This window comes from Oryctolagus cuniculus, chromosome 5 (assembly GCF_964237555.1).
Source record: "Oryctolagus cuniculus chromosome 5, mOryCun1.1, whole genome shotgun sequence".
Taxonomy (NCBI): Eukaryota; Metazoa; Chordata; class Mammalia; order Lagomorpha; family Leporidae; genus Oryctolagus; species Oryctolagus cuniculus.
In genome coordinates this window covers 42,522,707-42,542,987 of record NC_091436.1, presented here as the reverse complement: position 1 = coordinate 42,542,987, position 20,281 = coordinate 42,522,707, and the positions used below count along the sequence as shown (strand labels likewise).

Genomic DNA, 20,281 nt, shown 5'->3' with positions numbered 1-20,281 from the left:
CCTGGTCTCCCACGCGGGTGCAGAGCCCAAGCACTTGGGCCATCCTCCACTGCCTTCCCAGGCCACAGCAGAGAGCTGGACTGGAAGAGGAGCAACCCGGGACAGAATCCGGTGCCCCAACCGCGACTAGAACCCGGGGTTCCGGTGCCGCAGGTGGAGGATTAGCCAAGTGAGCCGCAGCACTGGCCTGAAGTCTTTTTTTTTTTTTTTTTTTGACAGGCAGAGTGGACAGTGAGAGAGAGAGAGAGAGAGAAAGGTCTTCCTTTGCCGTTGGTTCACCCTCCAATGGCCGCCGCGGCCAGCGCGCTGCGGCCAGCGCACGGCACTTATCCGATGGCAGGAGCCAGGTGCTTCTCCTGGTCTCCCATGGGGTGTAGGGCCTAAGCACTTGGGCCATCCTCCATTGCACTCCCGGGCCACAGCAGAGAGCTGGCCTGGAAGAGGGGTAACCGGGACAGAATCCAGCACCCTGACCAGGACTAGAACCTGGGGTGCTGGCACCGCAAGGCAGAGGATTAGCCTAGTGAGCCGCGGCGCCAGCTCTGAAGTCTTTATTATTTTTTAAAACCCAAATAAATAGCTTCTCTTTTATATTTATTGTCTGTATTCACTTGGATGTCTGCATTAAATCCAATTCATTCATTCAATCAAAAACTCTTTGTTGACAACACATTCAATAAATAGCTACCTTGTATAGAATCTCAGAATTATCAAGAAATGATCAGACCAAACAGGCTGCTGTTTTCAAAAAAGTTTCAGTCAAGATGAATGAATGCCCAGAAGAAGACATAGAGGAAAGGACAAATGTAAAAACAACCTTGATTATGGAATTCTGCTGGTCTCTTTACCCTGTCTCTTAAGACCTTCATACGAAAGACCAATGTATTAGATTTTCATTTTATCATAAAAACCTGACACAGGCCAACTATGAGAAAAGAGGTTTATTTGGCTCACAGTTTTGGAGGTTCAGAGTCCAAATGGCATAGTGCAGGCTTAGCAAGGGCTGCTCTTTGGCTTCATCACCTTATGGTATAGAAAGCATTGGTGACAGTGTGTGCAGGAGCAAACAAGTGATTACATCTGAAATCAGAAGCAGAAATAAAGAGAGTGTACACATTTCCTTTTGAGGGCACATCCCAATTGGTCCAAAGACCTCCCAGTCGGCTCCGCCTCTTAAAGGTTCCACTGCTGCCTAACAGCACCACCTTCAGGACCAAGCCCTCAATCATGTGAAAACTTTAAAGGACACACACTACACCAAAACCACAGCAGCCAGACAGCAAATACTGTCAAGACAAGAATGCTTAAAAAGTCTCTGTAGAAGTGGTTTTTTTTGGTTAAAAATAACATCGATTTTATGAATTTAGTTATTTTTAATTATCTACATTATAAAAATCAGTAAGTTGCTTTCATGTATTTGACACTTGCTTTGAACTCAGACCAGTTGTATTAACCAAAGGGCTACTAAATTTTGTTTTTCTACCAATTCTCTAACCACAGATAAATATGAAAGGTCATTGGTAGCATGCAACAAAGGACTTCTTTCACACATCAACTTATAACAGATATTAAGACATTTGCAATTAAGCTTTAGAAGGGGGAAAATTCTAAAAACTTGGACTTCAGTTGTTAAAGAAACAGAACTTAGTTTCCAATGATGGAAGTAACTTTCAATGCTGGTTTGATATATCATAATAGCTAAAATAATCGAAGTCTCTTACTTGAGGTTTGCCAAAATTTGAGACACTCTAAATTGGTTTAAGTTATGAATTGGTATATACTCTTTTCATATAAAACCTTCATAAACAAGTGAAGAAAAATAGTTCCTTGGTTCTTAATTTTAGGGAAAGACACACTAATTTTATCATGTATGTGGCATATTTGTAGCTCCAGTTTAGAGTTCCTGCTGAATTCTGCCTATTTTCCAACTCATATCTCTCTCTGTTACACTTTTTTTAAAAAAAGGTTTATTTATTTATTTGAAAAGCAGAGTTACGGAGAGAGAAGGAGAAACACAGAGAGGTCTTCTGTCTGCGGGTTCACTTCCCAGATGGCCATGATGGCCAGGGGTGGGAAAGCCTGAAGCCAGGAGTCTGGAGCCCTGTCCTGGTGGGTGCAGGGGTACAAGTACCTGGGCCATCGTCTGCTGTTTTCTCAGGCACATTAGCAGGGAGCTGGAATGGAAGTGGAGCAGCCTGGACTCAAACCGGTGCCCATATGGGATGCTTTGCTTTGCAAGCAGCAGCTTAATCTACTGTGTCACAACCTCTGTTAAACTTCTAAAGTTTACTTATGCTTAAGATACAGGTACTATATATCAAAGATCAAGGCTTTAACCCTTGACCTAGCCTCACTATGTGTTCATTAGTTTATAGCATTTCCTTGAGTCTTAGTTCGGGGTTTCAAAAATGAATAATTATGGTAGTGTCTACTTATATACATCATAGGACAGTTACTACAGTTCACTTAGCTTTTGTGATATGAATGCTTTGAAAACCAAAAGTGGTATACAAATATAAAGTGTTAGAAAAATCTGCTGATAATATATGTTTTTCTCTCTCAAGATGTCCCTTATTTTGAACTGTTTTCCTGTCATTCTTCAGCACCTCCCCCTTTCAAGATGTCTTCTCTAATTCAGTGGCTATGACTAGAGACTGGCATGTGCGTTTCCAACAGTTACCTAAAAGTAATTGCCATCTACCCAGTCTCACTTTTTGGATACATCATAAAATCTGCAAAATTAGTGATTCCAAGCCCTATTTATATTTGTAGACCTCTTTATTATATGCACCTTACCCCAACTCCTCAACTACAGAATTTTACTCCTTTGGTATCCACACATATACCAATTCAGAGGTTGCAACTGAAAATACACCTTCTCAAACCTTCTTTCTCATACAGTCTTGGTCCTTGTATTTGGTGCTACACTTACAAAACGTCCCATTACCTAAGGGCTTACCTGTATTTTAAGTTATCAGCAGCCTCTTACATTGACTGCTACATTAGTTGTCCCTGAGTTTCCATGCCTACCATGTTGCCAGGGAAAGTGTCTTTTTCATACAAATCTGATCATATTAATCACTCAATTGACACCCCCCTATCCAAGGCCCCCACCCCGAGTGGCTATGGGCTAATTTCTTTGATGTATCTCACAGAGGATTACATAGTTTAGATTGTCTTATACTTCAGTCTTCTTGATACCTCCCTCTGCATTCCCTAACCCTTTGCATCAGTTGCATCAAATCATGCCAGTCTCCTTCTTGATTTGGGTAATTGTGCTGCTGTAGCCATATGGCCATTTAGGCATTGATAAATACCAACTCATTTTTTGAGATTAAGTTCAAGTGTGAGGCACTCCGAAAACTACCAGTTCACTACCAATGTCTCTATCACTCATAAAATAATAGTATATAAATATTATTTCAAAACATGATTTAGAGATACAAGTTATTATTAGAATAGGAAAAAAGATAAAAGCCTGACAAAGTAAAATTCTATTTTCTGACTTAGAATCACAAGATTTTATTGCTGAAAGGGTTGTTATAGTCAATCCAGACCAAAGTTTTCTGTGGTTTCCATATAAAAAGTAAAAGCTCTTGCCTGAAGATGAAGCTTGGGAAATTTGTATCTAGTTGTGTAATACTGACTGTACAACTGAGTGATCCTTATACAGCATTTAGGAAAGCAGTCACTACTCAAGTTTTTAAAAAAGCTGAAATGATAGAATCTCAAATTCATGGTCTCCATTTCTCTCACTTCCTATAGCCAGTATTGTAATCTTCTTAAAGAAATGAAGTTAGGGGGCCTGTGCTGTGGCGTGGTAGGCTAAGCCTCTGCTTATGGCGCCGGCATCCCATGTGGGTGCTGGTTGCATCCTGGCTGCTCCTCTTCCCATCCAGCTCTTTGCCTAGGGCCTGGGAAAGCAGTAGAAGATGGCCCAAGTGCTTGGGCCCCTGCAACCATGTGGGAGACCTGGAAGAAGCTCAAAGCTCCTGGCTTCTGATCTGCCCAGCTCCAGCCTTTGGGGTTATTTGGGCAGTGAACCAGCAGATGAAAGACCTTTCTCTCTGTCTATAGTTCTATGTCTCAAATAAACAAATAAAAATCTTTTAAAAAACACAAGTAAAGTTTGCCATCATTTCACATTCAAAATTCACTGCCCCTGTTATAAATTCACTGGCTAAAAACAAAAAGTCATTGAGATTTGGGACAACCAGGTCTTCCTTGCTTTTTCAAAAATCTATTCTTACAGAAATCTTTGTCTAAAAAGGCAAAATGTGAAAAAGCAAGAAAAATTGTTGTAGCGTAGTATTAACTATGCTATATTTCATTAGCAAAAGTTTTAGAGAAAGAGGTAAATGAGCAAGGTACTTTGGCAGTGGAAAATAAGAAAGTTTCAGTGGAAACTGTATGAAACTCATGCAGTGTTCTCTATTGGAGAACTTGCAAGGCATCCAAAACTCAATGAAAACTGAAATTTATCTTAAGACATGTCAGTTTTTTGAGACTCCAAATATATAAACCATGTTTATAGTTATCACTGATATATTCAAACATATCTCACAATTGACAGATGTTTCAGGGTGCATACAATTATGGTTGTGTGATTTCTCTCAACAGTCATATTTCAGGAGCAGGGATATATTTGCATAGATTACTTTGATCCATTTTCATTAAACCCAGGGTGACTCAGTGACCTGAACTTGGAGTGATTGTCTTTCAAGTTGAGGTCCACTTCTTCATTCACAATTCTTGTGGAAAGGTTTTACAGCTTTTTAACCTATGCCTATTGCTTTTTGAGATGGATTCTGATGGGTATTGAACAGTGGACTCATTTGTCTCTTTCTTTTTTAGGGTCTTGTCCAGCTTAAAATATGTACACATTTTCTGTAAGTCTCCAATGCTGAGTTCCTGGCATGAAAAATGACCCTGTTACTTGGAAAGCAGTTTTCACTTACAAGTCCCCCAGGCCCTATAATGTCTAAACCTCCTGTGCCACTTTATATGCTCACCCCACCCCACAGAGGAGCATGTACTGGAAAAGCAGACTTCCCCTCCCCCACACGTTTCCTCAGTTTATTTACAAAACGTCTTGGAAGGAGAATGAGCTGCTTGTGGTTCCTGTGGCTGATTCAGGGATGATTTCCTACAGGCAGAGGATGCTGGTCAACCGAATGACCTCTCTGTAGCTAACCCATGCACCCTTGTGGTAAGGCTGTTGGGTCATATGGGTGCCCCTTCTAACTAAGCCTGGAGAAATTTGTTTTTGTGGTTAAGAACTTTGTAATAACCAACATCGCTGTGAAGACAGATTTAATAATGACAAGGTCCAGCAGATGCTGTCCCTTCCACTACCAACAAAAAATGTCAGAAATACACTGGGAAACATTTAGAGTCTGTGCATCAACATTTGCTTCTCAAAGGATCATGATTTATTTTTCCTTCCAGCGTACTGCAAAGATGATAGTCATTACCATTATTTTTGAATCAAGAACACCTTAGGCCAGAAAGTCATCCAAACACCTTTGCATGGGAGTTGCTTGTTCACAGTTCCCACCAGCTCATCTATATGTGATGATGACTACTAGTTAATAGTCATAAGAAAGTCCAATGTGGTGAAAATCTTAAATAAATTGGAATCTCCCAAATGTTTGTTAATATTTATTGAAACTTGATAATGAGTGCTCTGATCCCATACACTAGTGACTCTTGGAAACCTGGGAATATGTGAAGGAGGGATTTGTATGGTTGACTTGTCCATCCTCACCCAATGCACATTTCACTTGAGTAGGTGCAAGATGAAGGCACAGGAACTATAAGATGGCCTTCCTAAAAGATAAAATATTGAATGTAAATTACCATAAATGCATAAAATTCATGCAGAAATACTGGTAAGATATGCATCACGTTTTTACCATTTTATCAGCTTTGCAGGTTGCTGAGTAGATAGCAACATTTCATAAATCAGTTAGAATTGAATCAGAGTAAAATCATCTTCTCTGACATATAGTAGTTGAAGAAAGATTTCCCAGAATACATTGCTTTTAATCAAGTTAGGCCCCAAGTTATAATATAGACTTGCTGATTAAATTAGAGATGTGCTTATCTTCCACTACCTAAGTGAAAATCAAAAGTAATCTATATTCATTTCAACAAGCACAATCCTCAGTCTTCCAGGATGCTAATTCTCAGAGGATATTTCATTATGTAAATTGTTTGAGAAAATACATTCTTATTTTTCAAATCGAGAACAATACAGACGTAAAAAAGAAAAAAAATCAGACCATAAAAAAGTTAAGGAAAAAATTGACTTTTTCAGCCATTGCAATCAACTTGAAAGTTAATGATGGGGGCCAGCATTGTGGCAGAGTGAGCTAAGACACTGCCTATGACATTGACATCCTGTATGAGTACTGGCTAAAGTCCGGGCTGCTCTGCTGTTGATCCAGCTCCCTGCTAATGTGCCTTGAAAAAGCAGTGGGAGCTAGCCCAAGAACTGGGGCCCTTGTCACCTATATGGAAGACCAGAGTGGAGTTCCTGGCACCTGCATTCTGCCCAGCCCAGCCCCCAGTGTCACAACCAATTCGGGTTGTGAATGAATCAGTGGATGGAAGATCTCTTTATGTCTCTCCCTCTCTTTCTAACTCTGCCTTTCAAGTAAATAAAATACATCTCTAAACAAATAAAAAGAAAGCTAATTAAATATAATGTATATACTGCCCAGGAAATGTCACTTAACTTCTGTACCTATGATTTAACCTTTCTTTGTGTCTTCTCCATTTGTCTCCCCAGTGCATCCTAATGTCAGTCAAGGCTGCCAAGGAGGCTGTGCAACGTGTTCAGATTACAATGGATGTTTGTCATGTAAGCCCAGACTATTTTTTGTTCTGGAAAGAATTGGCATGAAGCAGATTGGAGTGTGTCTCTCTTCATGTCCAAGTGGATATTATGGAACTCGATATCCAGATATAAATAAGTGTACAAGTAAGTGCCTTCCCAAAATTATATTTTTATCTCATCCTTGGGGACTTTTCCAGACTGACATGGCCTCTAATATAGTTGTGATGTTCAATGTTAAATAAGAAAATAAGAATGTTTATCTGGTAATTAAGCTGAACCACATTTCTACCACTAACTTAGAAAAGATTCTTTCACTATAACTGTAAAAACGAAGGTTGAGAACATGATTGCTAATCACTGAACCTGTAGAAAAGAACTATAAATGTCAATTCCACTTGTTCCTATTTCCATCATAAAATCCAAGCATTTAATAACTTGAAAAGTCATTTTAGCTATTTTGGCTTCAAAAAGGATTCCAGTCTACAACTGATGACCAATGAATAAATATCCATCCACTGGAAATATATGATAGAGGCATCCTTTTCTGGACCCTAAGACTACCCTCCTCACTGAAACCCAAAATGATATTTTAAAACCATAAATTAGGAAATATCACTCTGTTATACAACTATCACATGTAGTTGTGCCTGCCTCTCCAAACTCATACCCTCCAACCCTCACACAATCATTGCTCCAGCCTCACTGGCCTTCTTACAAGATCTTCTTATATGATCTGTATTAACCTGGCTGTTCTGGCAGTCTGGAAAGTCTTGACCACACCTATGCTTGATTGGCTGTGTCAATTAAGATTCTGCTCCTTTGTCACCTTCTCAGTGAGACATTCCATGACCATCTTTTCCAAAATAATCAGCCTTCTCCCCTTACAAGTAATTCTCCATCTCTTTTTATCTTCCATTAGCATATGTTATTTTTTCCAGAGCCCTTATCACTCTGGAAGCAGACTGACTGCTTTGTGATCCTGGGGTAGTTTAGTCTTTTGGAGCCTCAGATTCTGTAAAATAGGAATCATGACAGTGACTGCCTCATTGGATTACTGTAGAGTGTTAAGGATTTAATATTGTGAAATATTTGTCGCAATCCTGGCTTACAGTAATTACCATCTGAGTGTCAACCATTATTGTTTATTGTATTGCATCTCTCATGTTAGAATGTGAGCTTCGTGAAGACTAGGAGTTACTTCTCTTGTGCACTGCTAGCCAGAAATACCTAAAATAATGCCTAGATCATTGTGGGTTATCAGATATCTGTTGATTGACTAACAGCCCTGAGGTTGATGTTTGGCACAGTGGTTAAGATGTCACTTGGGATACCAGCACCCTATATCATAATACTTGCTGCAAGTCCTATTCTCATCCAGCTTCTTCTAATGTATACCCTGTGGGGCTGCATGTAATGGCTTCAGTACTTGAGTTTTTGCCACCCACATGGAAAACCTGGACTGAAATTCCAGTTCCTGACCTTGGCCTTGGTCTAGGGCTAGCCCTGGTTGCTGCAGCCTGTTAGTAGTGAGCCAGGAGATAGAAGATCTCTCTAAAATAAAATGTAAATAAATAAATAGGCTTGTGGCTTAAAAGAAATTGTGAAATTGATGGTTCTTAGAATAGAACAAAGGCAATACTCAAGTATATTTTTTAAATTAATGAAATATTTCACTATCATTTAATATAAATGGTTGATCTTATAAATATTCTTGACTGTGTATACACAAGTTGAATATACTTTATCAGAAATGTTTAGCAGAAGTATTTCAGGTTTAACAGGTTTTTTTTTGGTTTTTAGAATAGTTGCATAGACTTTATTGATGGAGCATCTATCCCTAATCCAAACATCTAAAACCTGAAATGTTCTGAAATCTGAAACTTTTTGACCTTCATGTCAGTGCTAAAAATATTTTTCATTTTGGAGTGTTTTTGATTTCAGCTTTTTAGATTAGTGATTCTCAACCTTTATAATGATAAAAATGTTCCCTAAGACAGTTAGGACAATGTTTTTGAATTCAACAACTGATGTACATCAACTAAATGACTGTGGAGTGATCTTTAATTCAGTTTGCAAAATAACTTCGAACCCAAGTGTTTGACACAAAGTTGCATGTATATGCGTTGGAAGCATGCAGAACTGGTCCAACAATACTGATGAGAAGATAATGAAATCATATTTATCTCTTTTTTTCTCTTGCAGAATGCAAAGCTGACTGTGATACTTGTTTCAACAAAAATTTCTGCACAAAATGTAAAAGTGGATTTTACTTACACCTTGGAAAGTGCCTTGACAATTGTCCAGAGGGGTTGGAAACTAACAACCACACCATGGAGTGCGTCAGTATAGGTGAGGAAGGCCTCCAGATTTAGCATGGATGAGAAATACCACACATGATAGTGCCAGCGTGTGTGGAGGTGCTTCGGAAGTCCTACTGCATAAGAACCTGAAGGATTTTCCCTAAGAAGTTCTCACCAGATTTCTTTATGAAGATACTCTAAATGTGCTCCCATAGCCTTCCTCACAGCATGTAGCACAGTGCAACTTAAAGCTCGAGGGGCACTCGATTATTCCTTAGAGGCAGTAATTGTTTCAACTATTCTGATCACGATAGATTCATTTCATAGCATTACTAAGTGAAGTTTTAGTTACAGCAAAACAAATATGAGTGTGTGTGTGTGTGTGTGTGTGTGTGTGTTGTGTGTGTAAATATCTTGGTCTTGAACTAGATTTTCACCTAAGGGCAAGAATTTCACCAAACACCTAAGTTTAATGTCAACCAGTGACCAAAGTTATTTTCCAAAGGTGGAAAACATTTTCTTCTTTATAGCTCAGTGGCTAGATTAAAGATTCAGAGCACTGGCTGGCGCCGTGGCTCACTTGGTTAATCCTCCGCCTGCGGTGCTGGCATCCCATATGGGTGCCGGGTTCTAGTCCCGGGTGCTCCTCTTCCAGTCTAGCTCTCTGCTGTGGCCTGGGAAGGCAGTGGAGGATGGCCCCGCATGGGAGACCAGGAGGAAGCACCTGGCTCCTGGCTCCATAGCGGCCATTTGGAGAGTGAACCAATGGAAGGAAGACCTTTCTCTCTGTCTCTCTCTCACTATCTATAACTCTACCTGTCAAATAAATTTAAAAAAAAAATTAAAATAAGATTTAGAGCACTGAGACTGATAGAGTTAAGTGCCTTACTTTTTTCTCTCATGCAGCTTTGCTGAGATGTTCCGCTTACACAGATATTCAGCAACGAGAAAGAGAAGATTTTGAACTTACTCAAACTGACAGAATAAGACAGTCCTGGGCTCTGACTAATTGCAGGCTAAGTTTCCTGGAGGGGAGGTCCCTCAGACAAGTTGTTTGTCTAAATAACGGATCACTGTCAGGCTATATTTTCCCTCTTTTAAATGTCTCGCAGCTACTACAGCTACAGGTTTGATGAACACTTGGGCAGCAGATGCTAAACCTAATGGGGAAACAGCATACCAAATTTCAAACTCCCCCAGGCAGTAACTGCAAGAACCTTTGATGCTGCCCTGTTATTAGCTTATGAGCACAAATGCCCTCCTGAATCAGTACAAGATAGTGTCCAGGTCTTCCCTGAGGTCCTCCAGCACCACCCACTAGAATTTGAAGTGCTAGAGTAGTAAGTGGTGGTTTAACCACTACAGGTCCACCACAGAATTGCTATTGTTAAACAATGCTTTTGGTTAAAATGAAATAAATGAATGATATTTTAAAGAAAATGTCAGAAGCATCTGGAAAAACAACAATAGTTCATGGCTCATTTTAGTTAAGCTTTTCTTTTCTAGTTAATAAAAACACAGGAAAACAATTTAGGGAGAAGGCAGAAGGTACTTGAGAATGCACTTCAAGTTCATGTCTTTGTAAGTCTTGATGGCTGATGATTAGAGGTCATAAAGTTCCAAAGAGTAGAAAAAATAGGAAACCACTTTTGTGGAATATTCAAGAACAGAGATTCAGGAGGAGTTTCAGAAAATTTGTGATTTTTCTCTACCTAGGAAAAAGACACATATTTATATTTTCTTAGTTGTTGAATGTGTAGTACTAAGTCTATCGGAGATGACATTCAACACTTGGCACTGTTAGATGAGTCTTTAAAGCTTAGTAGTATGTACACTGCTAGTAAGACTAAAACTGTGTCCTGCCATAGTAAAATGTGAGAAATCTATGTCTTTTAGCACAGGGGCTAGAAATCTATGAGCCATTTGCTGGGAGTGGGTTGTCATACAGCAGTTAAGATATATTAGGGGTCCCTACGTCCCATATCAGAATGCTGAGTTTGAGTTGCTACTCTACTCTGATCCAGTTTCCTGCACCCTGGGAAGCATAAGCTGATGGCCCAAGTACTTGGGTTCCTTCCACCCAGGTGAGAGACCCAGACTGAGTTCTGGAGTCCTGGCTTCAGCGTGACCCAGTCCCAGCTATTATAAGCTTCTGTGGGGTGAACCAGCAGATCAAAGATCTCTCTCTTTCTCTCCCTGTTGTTTGGCCTTTTAAATAAAATAAAATAGAAATAAAAGGCTTATTAAATCTGACTTATTTAACAGGTCCAACTGACCTACATCATGGTGGTAGTAAAATCAGCCAATTTTCATCAATGTCAGTTCTCACTGCTTGCTCTACTCAGGATATTTCCCATTGTGTGGTGTCTGGCCTCCAGGCACTATGCCATTTTATGGAAAATGACCCATTTCATTATCACAAAGGAAAGTGAAGCCTGTTCCTTTAAGACATCTAAAAACTAGGACCCAGACAGCTGAAATGATGACTCCAAAGACACACTGAAACTTATTGCAGGGCTATGATTAGTAGTTTAACTTTAGCTTCCCACTCATCCAATAGAATGTGTCTTTTCCTCTGTGAAATCTATACTGTCATATCGCTTCCTACCTAGATGCCAGATTGAGAGGAAAAATCCCAAATAGAAAATAATGCTCTGATATATAAGAATATTTTTAAAAGTTCATTGAAAAAAATGGAATGAACATCTAAGTTTATTTTGGTGCAAAACTAAAATTGAAATCCAGGCAGAGGCTTTTCATAATATATAGTTCCATGAACTTTTTGAAGATCTTGAGTAGAGCTGGGGTGAAAACCAATATTACAACATATCCACTCTCCGTGACCTGTAGGTCAGATTAAACACAAACACTCAATGAACCCAATTTTATGAGAGAACACATTCTTTATACATTGGGCTCCAGATATTGCTTCCTTTCTGCACTGTTATTCTGCCATTTTCCTTCTTTCTCATGGAGAGTTGGACTTAAGTAGCCTTGGAGGGAAGATGTTCCACTCCAAATACTGGGTAGCAAGGACATGCTCTTGCTGTGTTCTTTAAGGGGCTGTGCAGTTAGTCAACAAGAATTAGAGCAAAAGAGTAATGGTGTTGCAAGGCCATTACTGGTAGGACATCCAGTTCAAGTTTCCTTCCAATTCTGGAATCCATTTTACAACATCTCAGGCTGATGATCAACTGCAGCAGGAGCATTTCCAGGGACAGGGAGATCATTACTTTTTTGAGATGCTTGACTCATTAGTGAATATCTAGAGATTTCCAGTGTTACAGTTTTTCTCAATGCAGAAGATAGAAGAAACACAGAAGCTGACTATTTCTGTTTTTAACTAGAAATTTTTTTTCTGAAAAGAGTCTTGTATCATATGAACAAGATAATATTGCAAGTTGTTTCATTAATTATAAATTGTCAAATTTATAGATATAAATGTAAGAATAGCACTTTTCATATGTTTCTATTCACTGGAAGTGCAAATATGTGTTATAAAATCCAAGGAAGTTATTGTAGCTAAGAAACACCAAACACATACAGAAAAAGGAAGAAATTTCTAAAACAAGCGACAGAAAAAGTACATGAGTTCATCTCAGGAATGACTCAATCTAGTTAATTCTAGAAGCAGGTTATCTACTGAAATTGACCCAGAACTTAACTTAAAATAGATGCTGCTGTGCCTGAACAATACCCAGTAAGAAGTGGCAATATTTAAAGAGCCAATCATACATAAAGCAGAAGAGATACTCAGTGCAGGTCAAAGACTCGGCTTGGTTTTCTGCTCAACCATTCACTAGTGATCTCAATCACCCCCAGAATCTGCAAATCAACATCACCTGTATTGTTGGAAAGACAAAATCACATCTCCATCACAGTCAAGTGAACCAGAAACTCTGGGGGTGGGATCCAGCGTTCTGTGTCTTAGCAGATCCTTCTGGTGACTCTGATGCTTGCTGAAGATTGAGAATCAGTTCTCAGCACATCATAACTGTTCTCTCAAGTTCTGGTTAGGATTAGCCAATAACTGAAGCAGGGCTCTAGAAATTGTGAAGCGTTGATTAATTTTGAGTAATTATGTTGGTGATTAGGTTATTAAAATATGGAGGAAAAGTGAACCCTATGCAACAATGAGTTTTCCTGATAATTTTAATTCTAGCCGGCACCACGGCTCAATAGACTAATCCTCCACCTGTGGCACCGGCACACCGGGCCGGTTGGGGCACCGGATTCTGTCCCCATTGCTCCTCTTCCAGTCCAGCTCTCTGCTGTGGCCCGGGAAGGCAGTGGAGGATGGCCCTGCACCCGCATGGGAGACCAGGAGAGGCACCTGGCTCCTGGCTTTGGATCAGCGCGATATGCTGGCCGCAATGGCCATTGGTGGGTGAACCAACGGAAAGGAAGACCTTTCTCTCTGTCTCTCTCTCTCTCACTCTCACTGTCCACTCTGCCTGTCAAAAAAAATAATAATAATTTTAAGAGCTGAAAACATTCCATTCTGGCATTTCCCATTCTACTTCTTTTAATGTTTAAGCATCCTGCCCAACTTCTATCTATCGTCAAGATCTTCCTCGGAGTTTGGGCAGGTATTAAGGGAAGTCAACCTTTTACTTTGTTTAACGACAGTGCAAGTGGTTGTGAACAAGTGAAACTTTTTTGGTCTGTTTCAGTGCACTGTGAGGCCAGTGAATGGAGCACTTGGAGTCCATGCACGAAGAAAGGAAAAACTTGTGGCTTCAAAAGAGGGACTGAAACACGGGTCCGGGAAATAATCCAGCACCCTTCAGCGAAGGGCAACCTGTGTCCCCCGACAAGTGAGACAAGAAAGTGTACAGTGCAAAGAAAGAAGTGTCAAAAGGGAGAACGAGGTACAATCACACTAACAAATATGCTTGCTTGAATCCTTATCATTCAATGCATAATGTGTACCAAAGAATATGTTGGCTATAAATTATGGAGTATAGATGTGGTAATGTTTTAAAGTGGATCTGTACATGAGAACAGTAAACTACTATATGAGTGTTTGAATTGAATTCGATTAATGCAGCTGTATTATAAGCATTGGGGATACTATATTTTCTATAATCCACCTTTATTATGCCTAACACACCTTTCAGGAAGTTCATAAACACATGGTTGAATGCCATGTGATATAAGACCATGGCAAACAGACCCCACCATCAACTTACTCCTTACTTCATTGCCTACAAACAAGACAGGTTGAGCATCTCTAATCTGAAAATAAATCTAAAATAACCCCAAATCTAAATTTTTTGAGTGCTGACTTGATGCCACAGATGGAAAATTCCATATCTTGAAAGTTTGTTATAGTTGCAAAAAGCTATCAAAACTATTACATAAAATTACCTTCAGGTTACTGAGTAAGGTATATATGAGATTACTTCAAAAAGTTAATAGAAAATGGAATATAAAAAACAAGCTTATTTTTGTTCAAAAAATTCTGAAAGCACTTCATAATTTTTTCATAATATGCATTTTCCATGAACTTATTGAAATCCCTCCTATGAAACATAAATGAATTTCATGTTTTAACCTGTGTTCTATACCCAATATATCTTTATATATATATATGAAAATATTTCAAAATTGAAAAAATATGAAATTCAAGACACTTTTGGTCCTCACTATTTTGTATAAGGGGTACTCAATCTGTAGTGCAGTAACAGTTCAACTTTTGTATTTAAACAGATATTTTCATTGCTAACTCCACATTGAATTAAATGACTGAAATCATATTTTATGCATATAGCCCAACCATTGATGACATTCCCCTAGATGTTTGCATATTGCATTAATTTTCTATGCCAGATTATAGAATATATTAGCTAAATATTGACTGTGTCAGGACTTAATCTGAAATTTTGTGAGTATCAAGGAGAAATATACATTTAATATGATGCTTGAGGAGGAATAAAATTCTAATTTACACTATAGTTGTTGACCTTTACATATAATTTTTCCATCTTTCTCACTAATGTCTTCAGCACTACTGCCTACAAATATGTTATAAAGCTTTATTTAACTGTTGGTAGTTATCCGGTGAACCTTTCCATTAATTGCAGTTTGAAAAAAGTTTGTCTCGGCTGGCGCAATGGCTCACTTGGCTAATCCTCCACCTGTGGAGCCAGCACTCTGGGTTCTAGTCGCAGTTGGGGCGCCAGATTCTGTCCCAGTTGCTCCTCTTCCAGTCCAGCTCTCTGCTGTGGCCCGGGAATGCAGTGGAAGATGGCCCAAGTGCTTGGACCCTGCATCCACATGGGAGACCAGGAGGAAGCACCTGGCTTCTGGCTTTGGATAGGCGCAGTGGGCCGGCCACAGTAGCCATGTGGGGGGTGAAACAACGGAAGGAAGACCTTTCTCTCTGTCTCTCTCTCTCTCTCACTAACTCTGCCTGTCAAAAAAAAAAAAAAAAAAGTTTGTCTCAATGACTGAACTTCCTTAGTTTATTTCATTCATTTATTCCTTCATTAAATATAGTTGTACTAAATTCTTACTTTCTAATCACATAGTGTTGAGCCCTAGGGATTCATAACTTAAAAGGGTACTTAACTGTCAGAGGTAAGAGTTCAGTACAGGGGCTGAGATGTTTGAACAGAGAATCATAATGTCATGTATTAAGAGAGATTTTAGATATGTGATCAAACTTCAACAGAACACAGAAGAGGACGTTGTGAGAACTTGAGCATTTTATTGCTCACATGTACAAGAATTTGTGTCACCTATATGTTGCCATTCACTATACCAGAACAATTGGCCATCATTGGGACATATACAGATCAATGTTGCTATTATATTTCACCAGTTAATGTGATTCTTGAAGACATGAGTTATTTTAAACAGAGCTTCAGACTTTTGTAAATTTGTAAGAGGTTTTGATTAAAATTGAGTTTAAGGAATGAAAGTTGGCTAATGAAAAAGGTCTTTCTGGCATTTGTTACCAATTAATTTAAAACATCTTAGATTTTTAAGGTTGGAAGTGAAAGCCAAATATTCATCACTGTCCAGTTGGTGTGCTCCCTTAACTGTACACTTACTTGTATTTGCTTACTAGATTTTCTTAAAATTAAAGGACTTACAGGAGGTCTTTGCTCAGATGATTCTTTCTGCAAAGATTCTATGTTACTAATCAGCATGTAGTGTCCTTTGCTTTTAAAATATAAGTGAATAAACTTACTCAACAGAACAATTAAATTAGGATACAAATTGCACCTTATTTCTTTTATTTAAAAATGTGGTCTTCTAATATATTTTGCTAGCACTAGGCTTAAGCATTTACATTGGAAATGTCACTTCTTAAACTAGCCACTTATAAATAATGCCACAAGACATTTGAAATAGTAACTTGTGACACAAGACTAAAGTGTTTCTTTCTGATCTTTTTTACTCTACTCTAAGAATACAGCAACTTTTACATCTACAGAGAACTTTATACAGCAAGAAAAATTTAGATGTTTTATTCTTTTTCAGATTTGGTAATGCATAGTCTAAAAGTAGAAAGTGTGGGTCACTTTTATAAATAAATTCCATATTTACATATACTCCCCATTCATCTTTTAATGTTTTTGTGAACAAATTTTCCAAAGTACCATAGAAACTCAAGATAGGAAGAAAACAATTTCTCCCTTCATTCCTTATTTACCTAGCAGTTTTCTTAAGCTTCTTTTCATTATCTCATTTGAACATAAAGATATCAAATTGATAAGTAATTATGACCTATAGACATCCCACTATTCATATCAAAATAATATTAGCCAGAGTTCTCACTTAGGCTCTGTTATATATTGATATAGTTTATGTAACAAAATATCTTGTAATTTTAATATTGGAATGAATTTATAATCTATGCTAAGGACCACAAACATAGAAGTAAGGAATAATATTATCAGATCAAATAAAGTAGAAGATGTTAACTTCTCTATATTCTCCAGTATGAGTTGGTGTTCCTTATGGTAAGTAGAGCCAGCTTTAGTAATCTGTAAGCAGCTTTAAAATCAAAATAATAAAATTGTAAAGATATGATTTCTATTATTAGAACAGTTACTACTTGAGTTGTCCTAAATGCCTATAGATTAATAAAATAAAAAAGATATTTTTGGATTCATGGATTGAACATTTCTAAATGAGTTTTTAAAGTGTAAGGTTTTTATTATGAAATGTAGAGCTTTTATTATAAACTTTAACCACAATAGTTTGAATTTAAATTTACCTCTATGCTCCCTGCCTAAGAGGTTAATAATAGACCGAGGTAGATAACCTATATTTGGAAAAGGTATGGAGCATGTGTTCAGGATTTTTTTCCTGTTCTGTTGTAACTGCCAAAGTCAAAGTCTCCTAGGGAAGAATGATAAGATCCAGAAATGACTTTCTAAAGAAGTTGAATAGAAAGAAGCATTTTAGTAACAGGATTGATTATTCTAGCTATGAAGTACTTTCCAATATGTGTTTGTTGAAAAAAGAGGTTGCAAAATCCTATACATGTACATCGTTCTTTGTTATCAATGTTTATTGATATTTATCAATATTTATTTTTTAAATATTCATAGCAAATTAGTCTGGGGAGAAGAAATGTAACTCTTGTAACCCCAAGTCTAACTTTTTATATGGTTTATTATTTGTTTTTACCAGTCAGTATTATTTCCCTTTACATGATGACTACCATTTAATTAAATTAAGTGCTACCATTTAATCAGTCCTGAATTCTTCCTCAGTTACCAGTTTTAATAACAGGTTATTACCATTATAGTTGTGTTTATCTTGAACCTATGTCAACTGAATCATAAAATTGAAATATCAAAAATACCTCAGATATTTTAAGAGATTATATAGCATAGCACATAGACTAGTACCACATGCACATTAAAACCATCTATTTTGAAATAGGAAGTAAATTGGAAAACGCACTCTCAAGGGTTGTCAATTTATATTTATTGATGCTTTTGATGTGCTAAGTGTAACCATCCCTCATACTGAGAGCTGAAACATGATAGGATTTGTGAGTGTGCCTACATCGGATGCAAAAAGAGCATTTATTTATGTGTATGATGGTGTAGCAGAACGAGAATCAACCTGTTTTGTATTCATTTTTACATTCTTCTAACCAAAGAGCATTCAATATAAATTTCTTTTAAGTTAATTCACAAGAATGAAATAAATTCCATTGTTTAGTTAATTTCATGAAGGAGATTCTGATTAATTACAGATAGCAATGATGTTGGAGTAGAGAGGAGAGAGGAGAGTCATGAAAAAAAATGTGTTGGGGGTCTATCTTCTGGGCATTAAGATGAGCTAGTATCTGTTCCACCAGAGAAATTGAAAAGGAATTCATTAAATAAGAAAGAAGTGAGTAATCCAGAGATATTTCAGAAAAGAAAAACAACTGTGAGAATTTTTATATTATTGCATGATTTGAATATACTATAGGAAAGGAAAAATCTTACATGTTATTTTATGCCATTATTAGTCATACTCTCTAATGTCAGTATTATAAATATGCATGTTTGCTGTAAGCGCAATATAAAGACTACATGTTAAATTTACAGCAAGACCAGGTTTTAAAAATCCAACCCAAAATGGGCCGGCGCCGTGGCTCAATAGGCTAATCCTCCACCTAGCGGCGCCGGCACACCGGGTTCTAGTCCCGGTCGGGGCGCCGGATTCTGTCCGGTTGCCCCTGTTCCAGGCCAGCTCTCTGCTGTGGCCAGGGAGTGCAGTGGAGGATGGCCCAAGTGCTTGGGCCCTGCACCCCATGGGAGACCAGGAGAAGTACCTGGCTCCTGCCATCGGATCAGTGCAGTGCGCTGGCCGCGGCGGCCATTAGAGGGTGAACCAATGGCAAAGGAAGACCTTTCTGTCTGTCTCTCTCTCACTGTCCACTCTGCCTGTCAAAAAATAAAAAAAGTATAAAAAAAAAATCCAACCCAAAATGAAATTGTCTACTTAGTTCTTAAGTTTTTCCCTCACCCATTAGTTTACTGCTTAGCTCTTTATATATATATACACACACATATGTGTGTGTGTATGTACATATATATGTATGTATATGTATGCATATATACATATATATGTATATATATACCAGTGCATTATAGCTGTTTCATACAAAATTATTTATTTATTTATTTATTTTTTCTTTTTTTTTAACTTTTATTTAATGAATATAAATTTCCAAAGTACGGCTTATGGATTACAATGGCTTCCCCCCCATAACATCCCTCCCACCCACAACCCTCCCCTTTCCCACTCCCTCTCCCCTTCCATTCACATCAAGATTCATTTTCAATTCTCTTTATATACAGAAGATCAGTTTAGCATACATTAAGTAAAGATTATTATTTATTTATTTATTATTTATTAATTTATTAATTCCTCTTCAAAATACAATATTTACTCAAAATTCCTTAAGTAATTCATCAAAATGCAAATAGATAGATTCATTAGCTCAAAACTGCTGGAAGCCTATTAGCTTTGAGTTTTTAGATTATGTCCTTTCCCCTACTGTCAACCTTATGGAAGGCATGCATCCTGTTTAAGCATTGCAGGGTAAGAGCTTTCTACTCTTCCCCTAAATACATTAGTAGATCAGCCACTTGACATAGAGCAGAGAAAAACACCAAGTTCAGAACTGAGAAATTAATGGCACTAGAGATTGTAGGTCTCAACCAGAAGCAATTAGTCCCCAGGGAACATGAATTATTATCTGTTGGTAGTACCAAGGATAAGAAACCACAGTGTAAACGCATTAATCTTTCTTTGCTATCCTTTCTATCCTTTCGGAGGCCTACTCAGTCTCTTCCCAGATGGATTATTTGTTCAGATTCTGAAGGGATCGATTTTACTAAGATGTAATAGTCTTTTAATTTAAAACATTCTAGTACTACACAAAGATATTCTAGTATTGCAGGTTTTAAGAGGGGAGGGCCCTTGATGTGTCAGTTAAGTCACTGGGACATCCATATTGTGTGTAAGAATGCCTAGGTTGAGTTTGGCTCTGATTCTGATCCCTGCTTCCTGCTAATGCACACTCTGGAAGGCAGCTTACTGCGGCTCAAGTAGTTAGATACTCTGCACCCTTGGGGGAGACCTGGCTTAAGTTCTTGTACATTTAAAGATTGAACTA

The 20,281-nt window shown here is 38.0% G+C and overlaps 1 protein-coding gene across 2 annotated transcripts in view; it reads left to right on the top strand.

The window, feature by feature from the left end:
- Positions 1-20,281, top strand: part of RSPO3 (R-spondin 3) — an 89,497-nt gene that overhangs the window by 24,675 nt on the left and 44,541 nt on the right. For both annotated transcript variants that reach the window (XM_051854359.2, XM_002714805.5), the window contains exons 2-4: positions 6,794-6,985; positions 9,044-9,190; positions 13,815-14,012. In XM_051854359.2, coding sequence (XP_051710319.1) covers positions 6,794-6,985; positions 9,044-9,190; positions 13,815-14,012 — 537 coding nt within the window. The remainder of the gene's footprint in view (positions 1-6,793; positions 6,986-9,043; positions 9,191-13,814; positions 14,013-20,281) is intronic.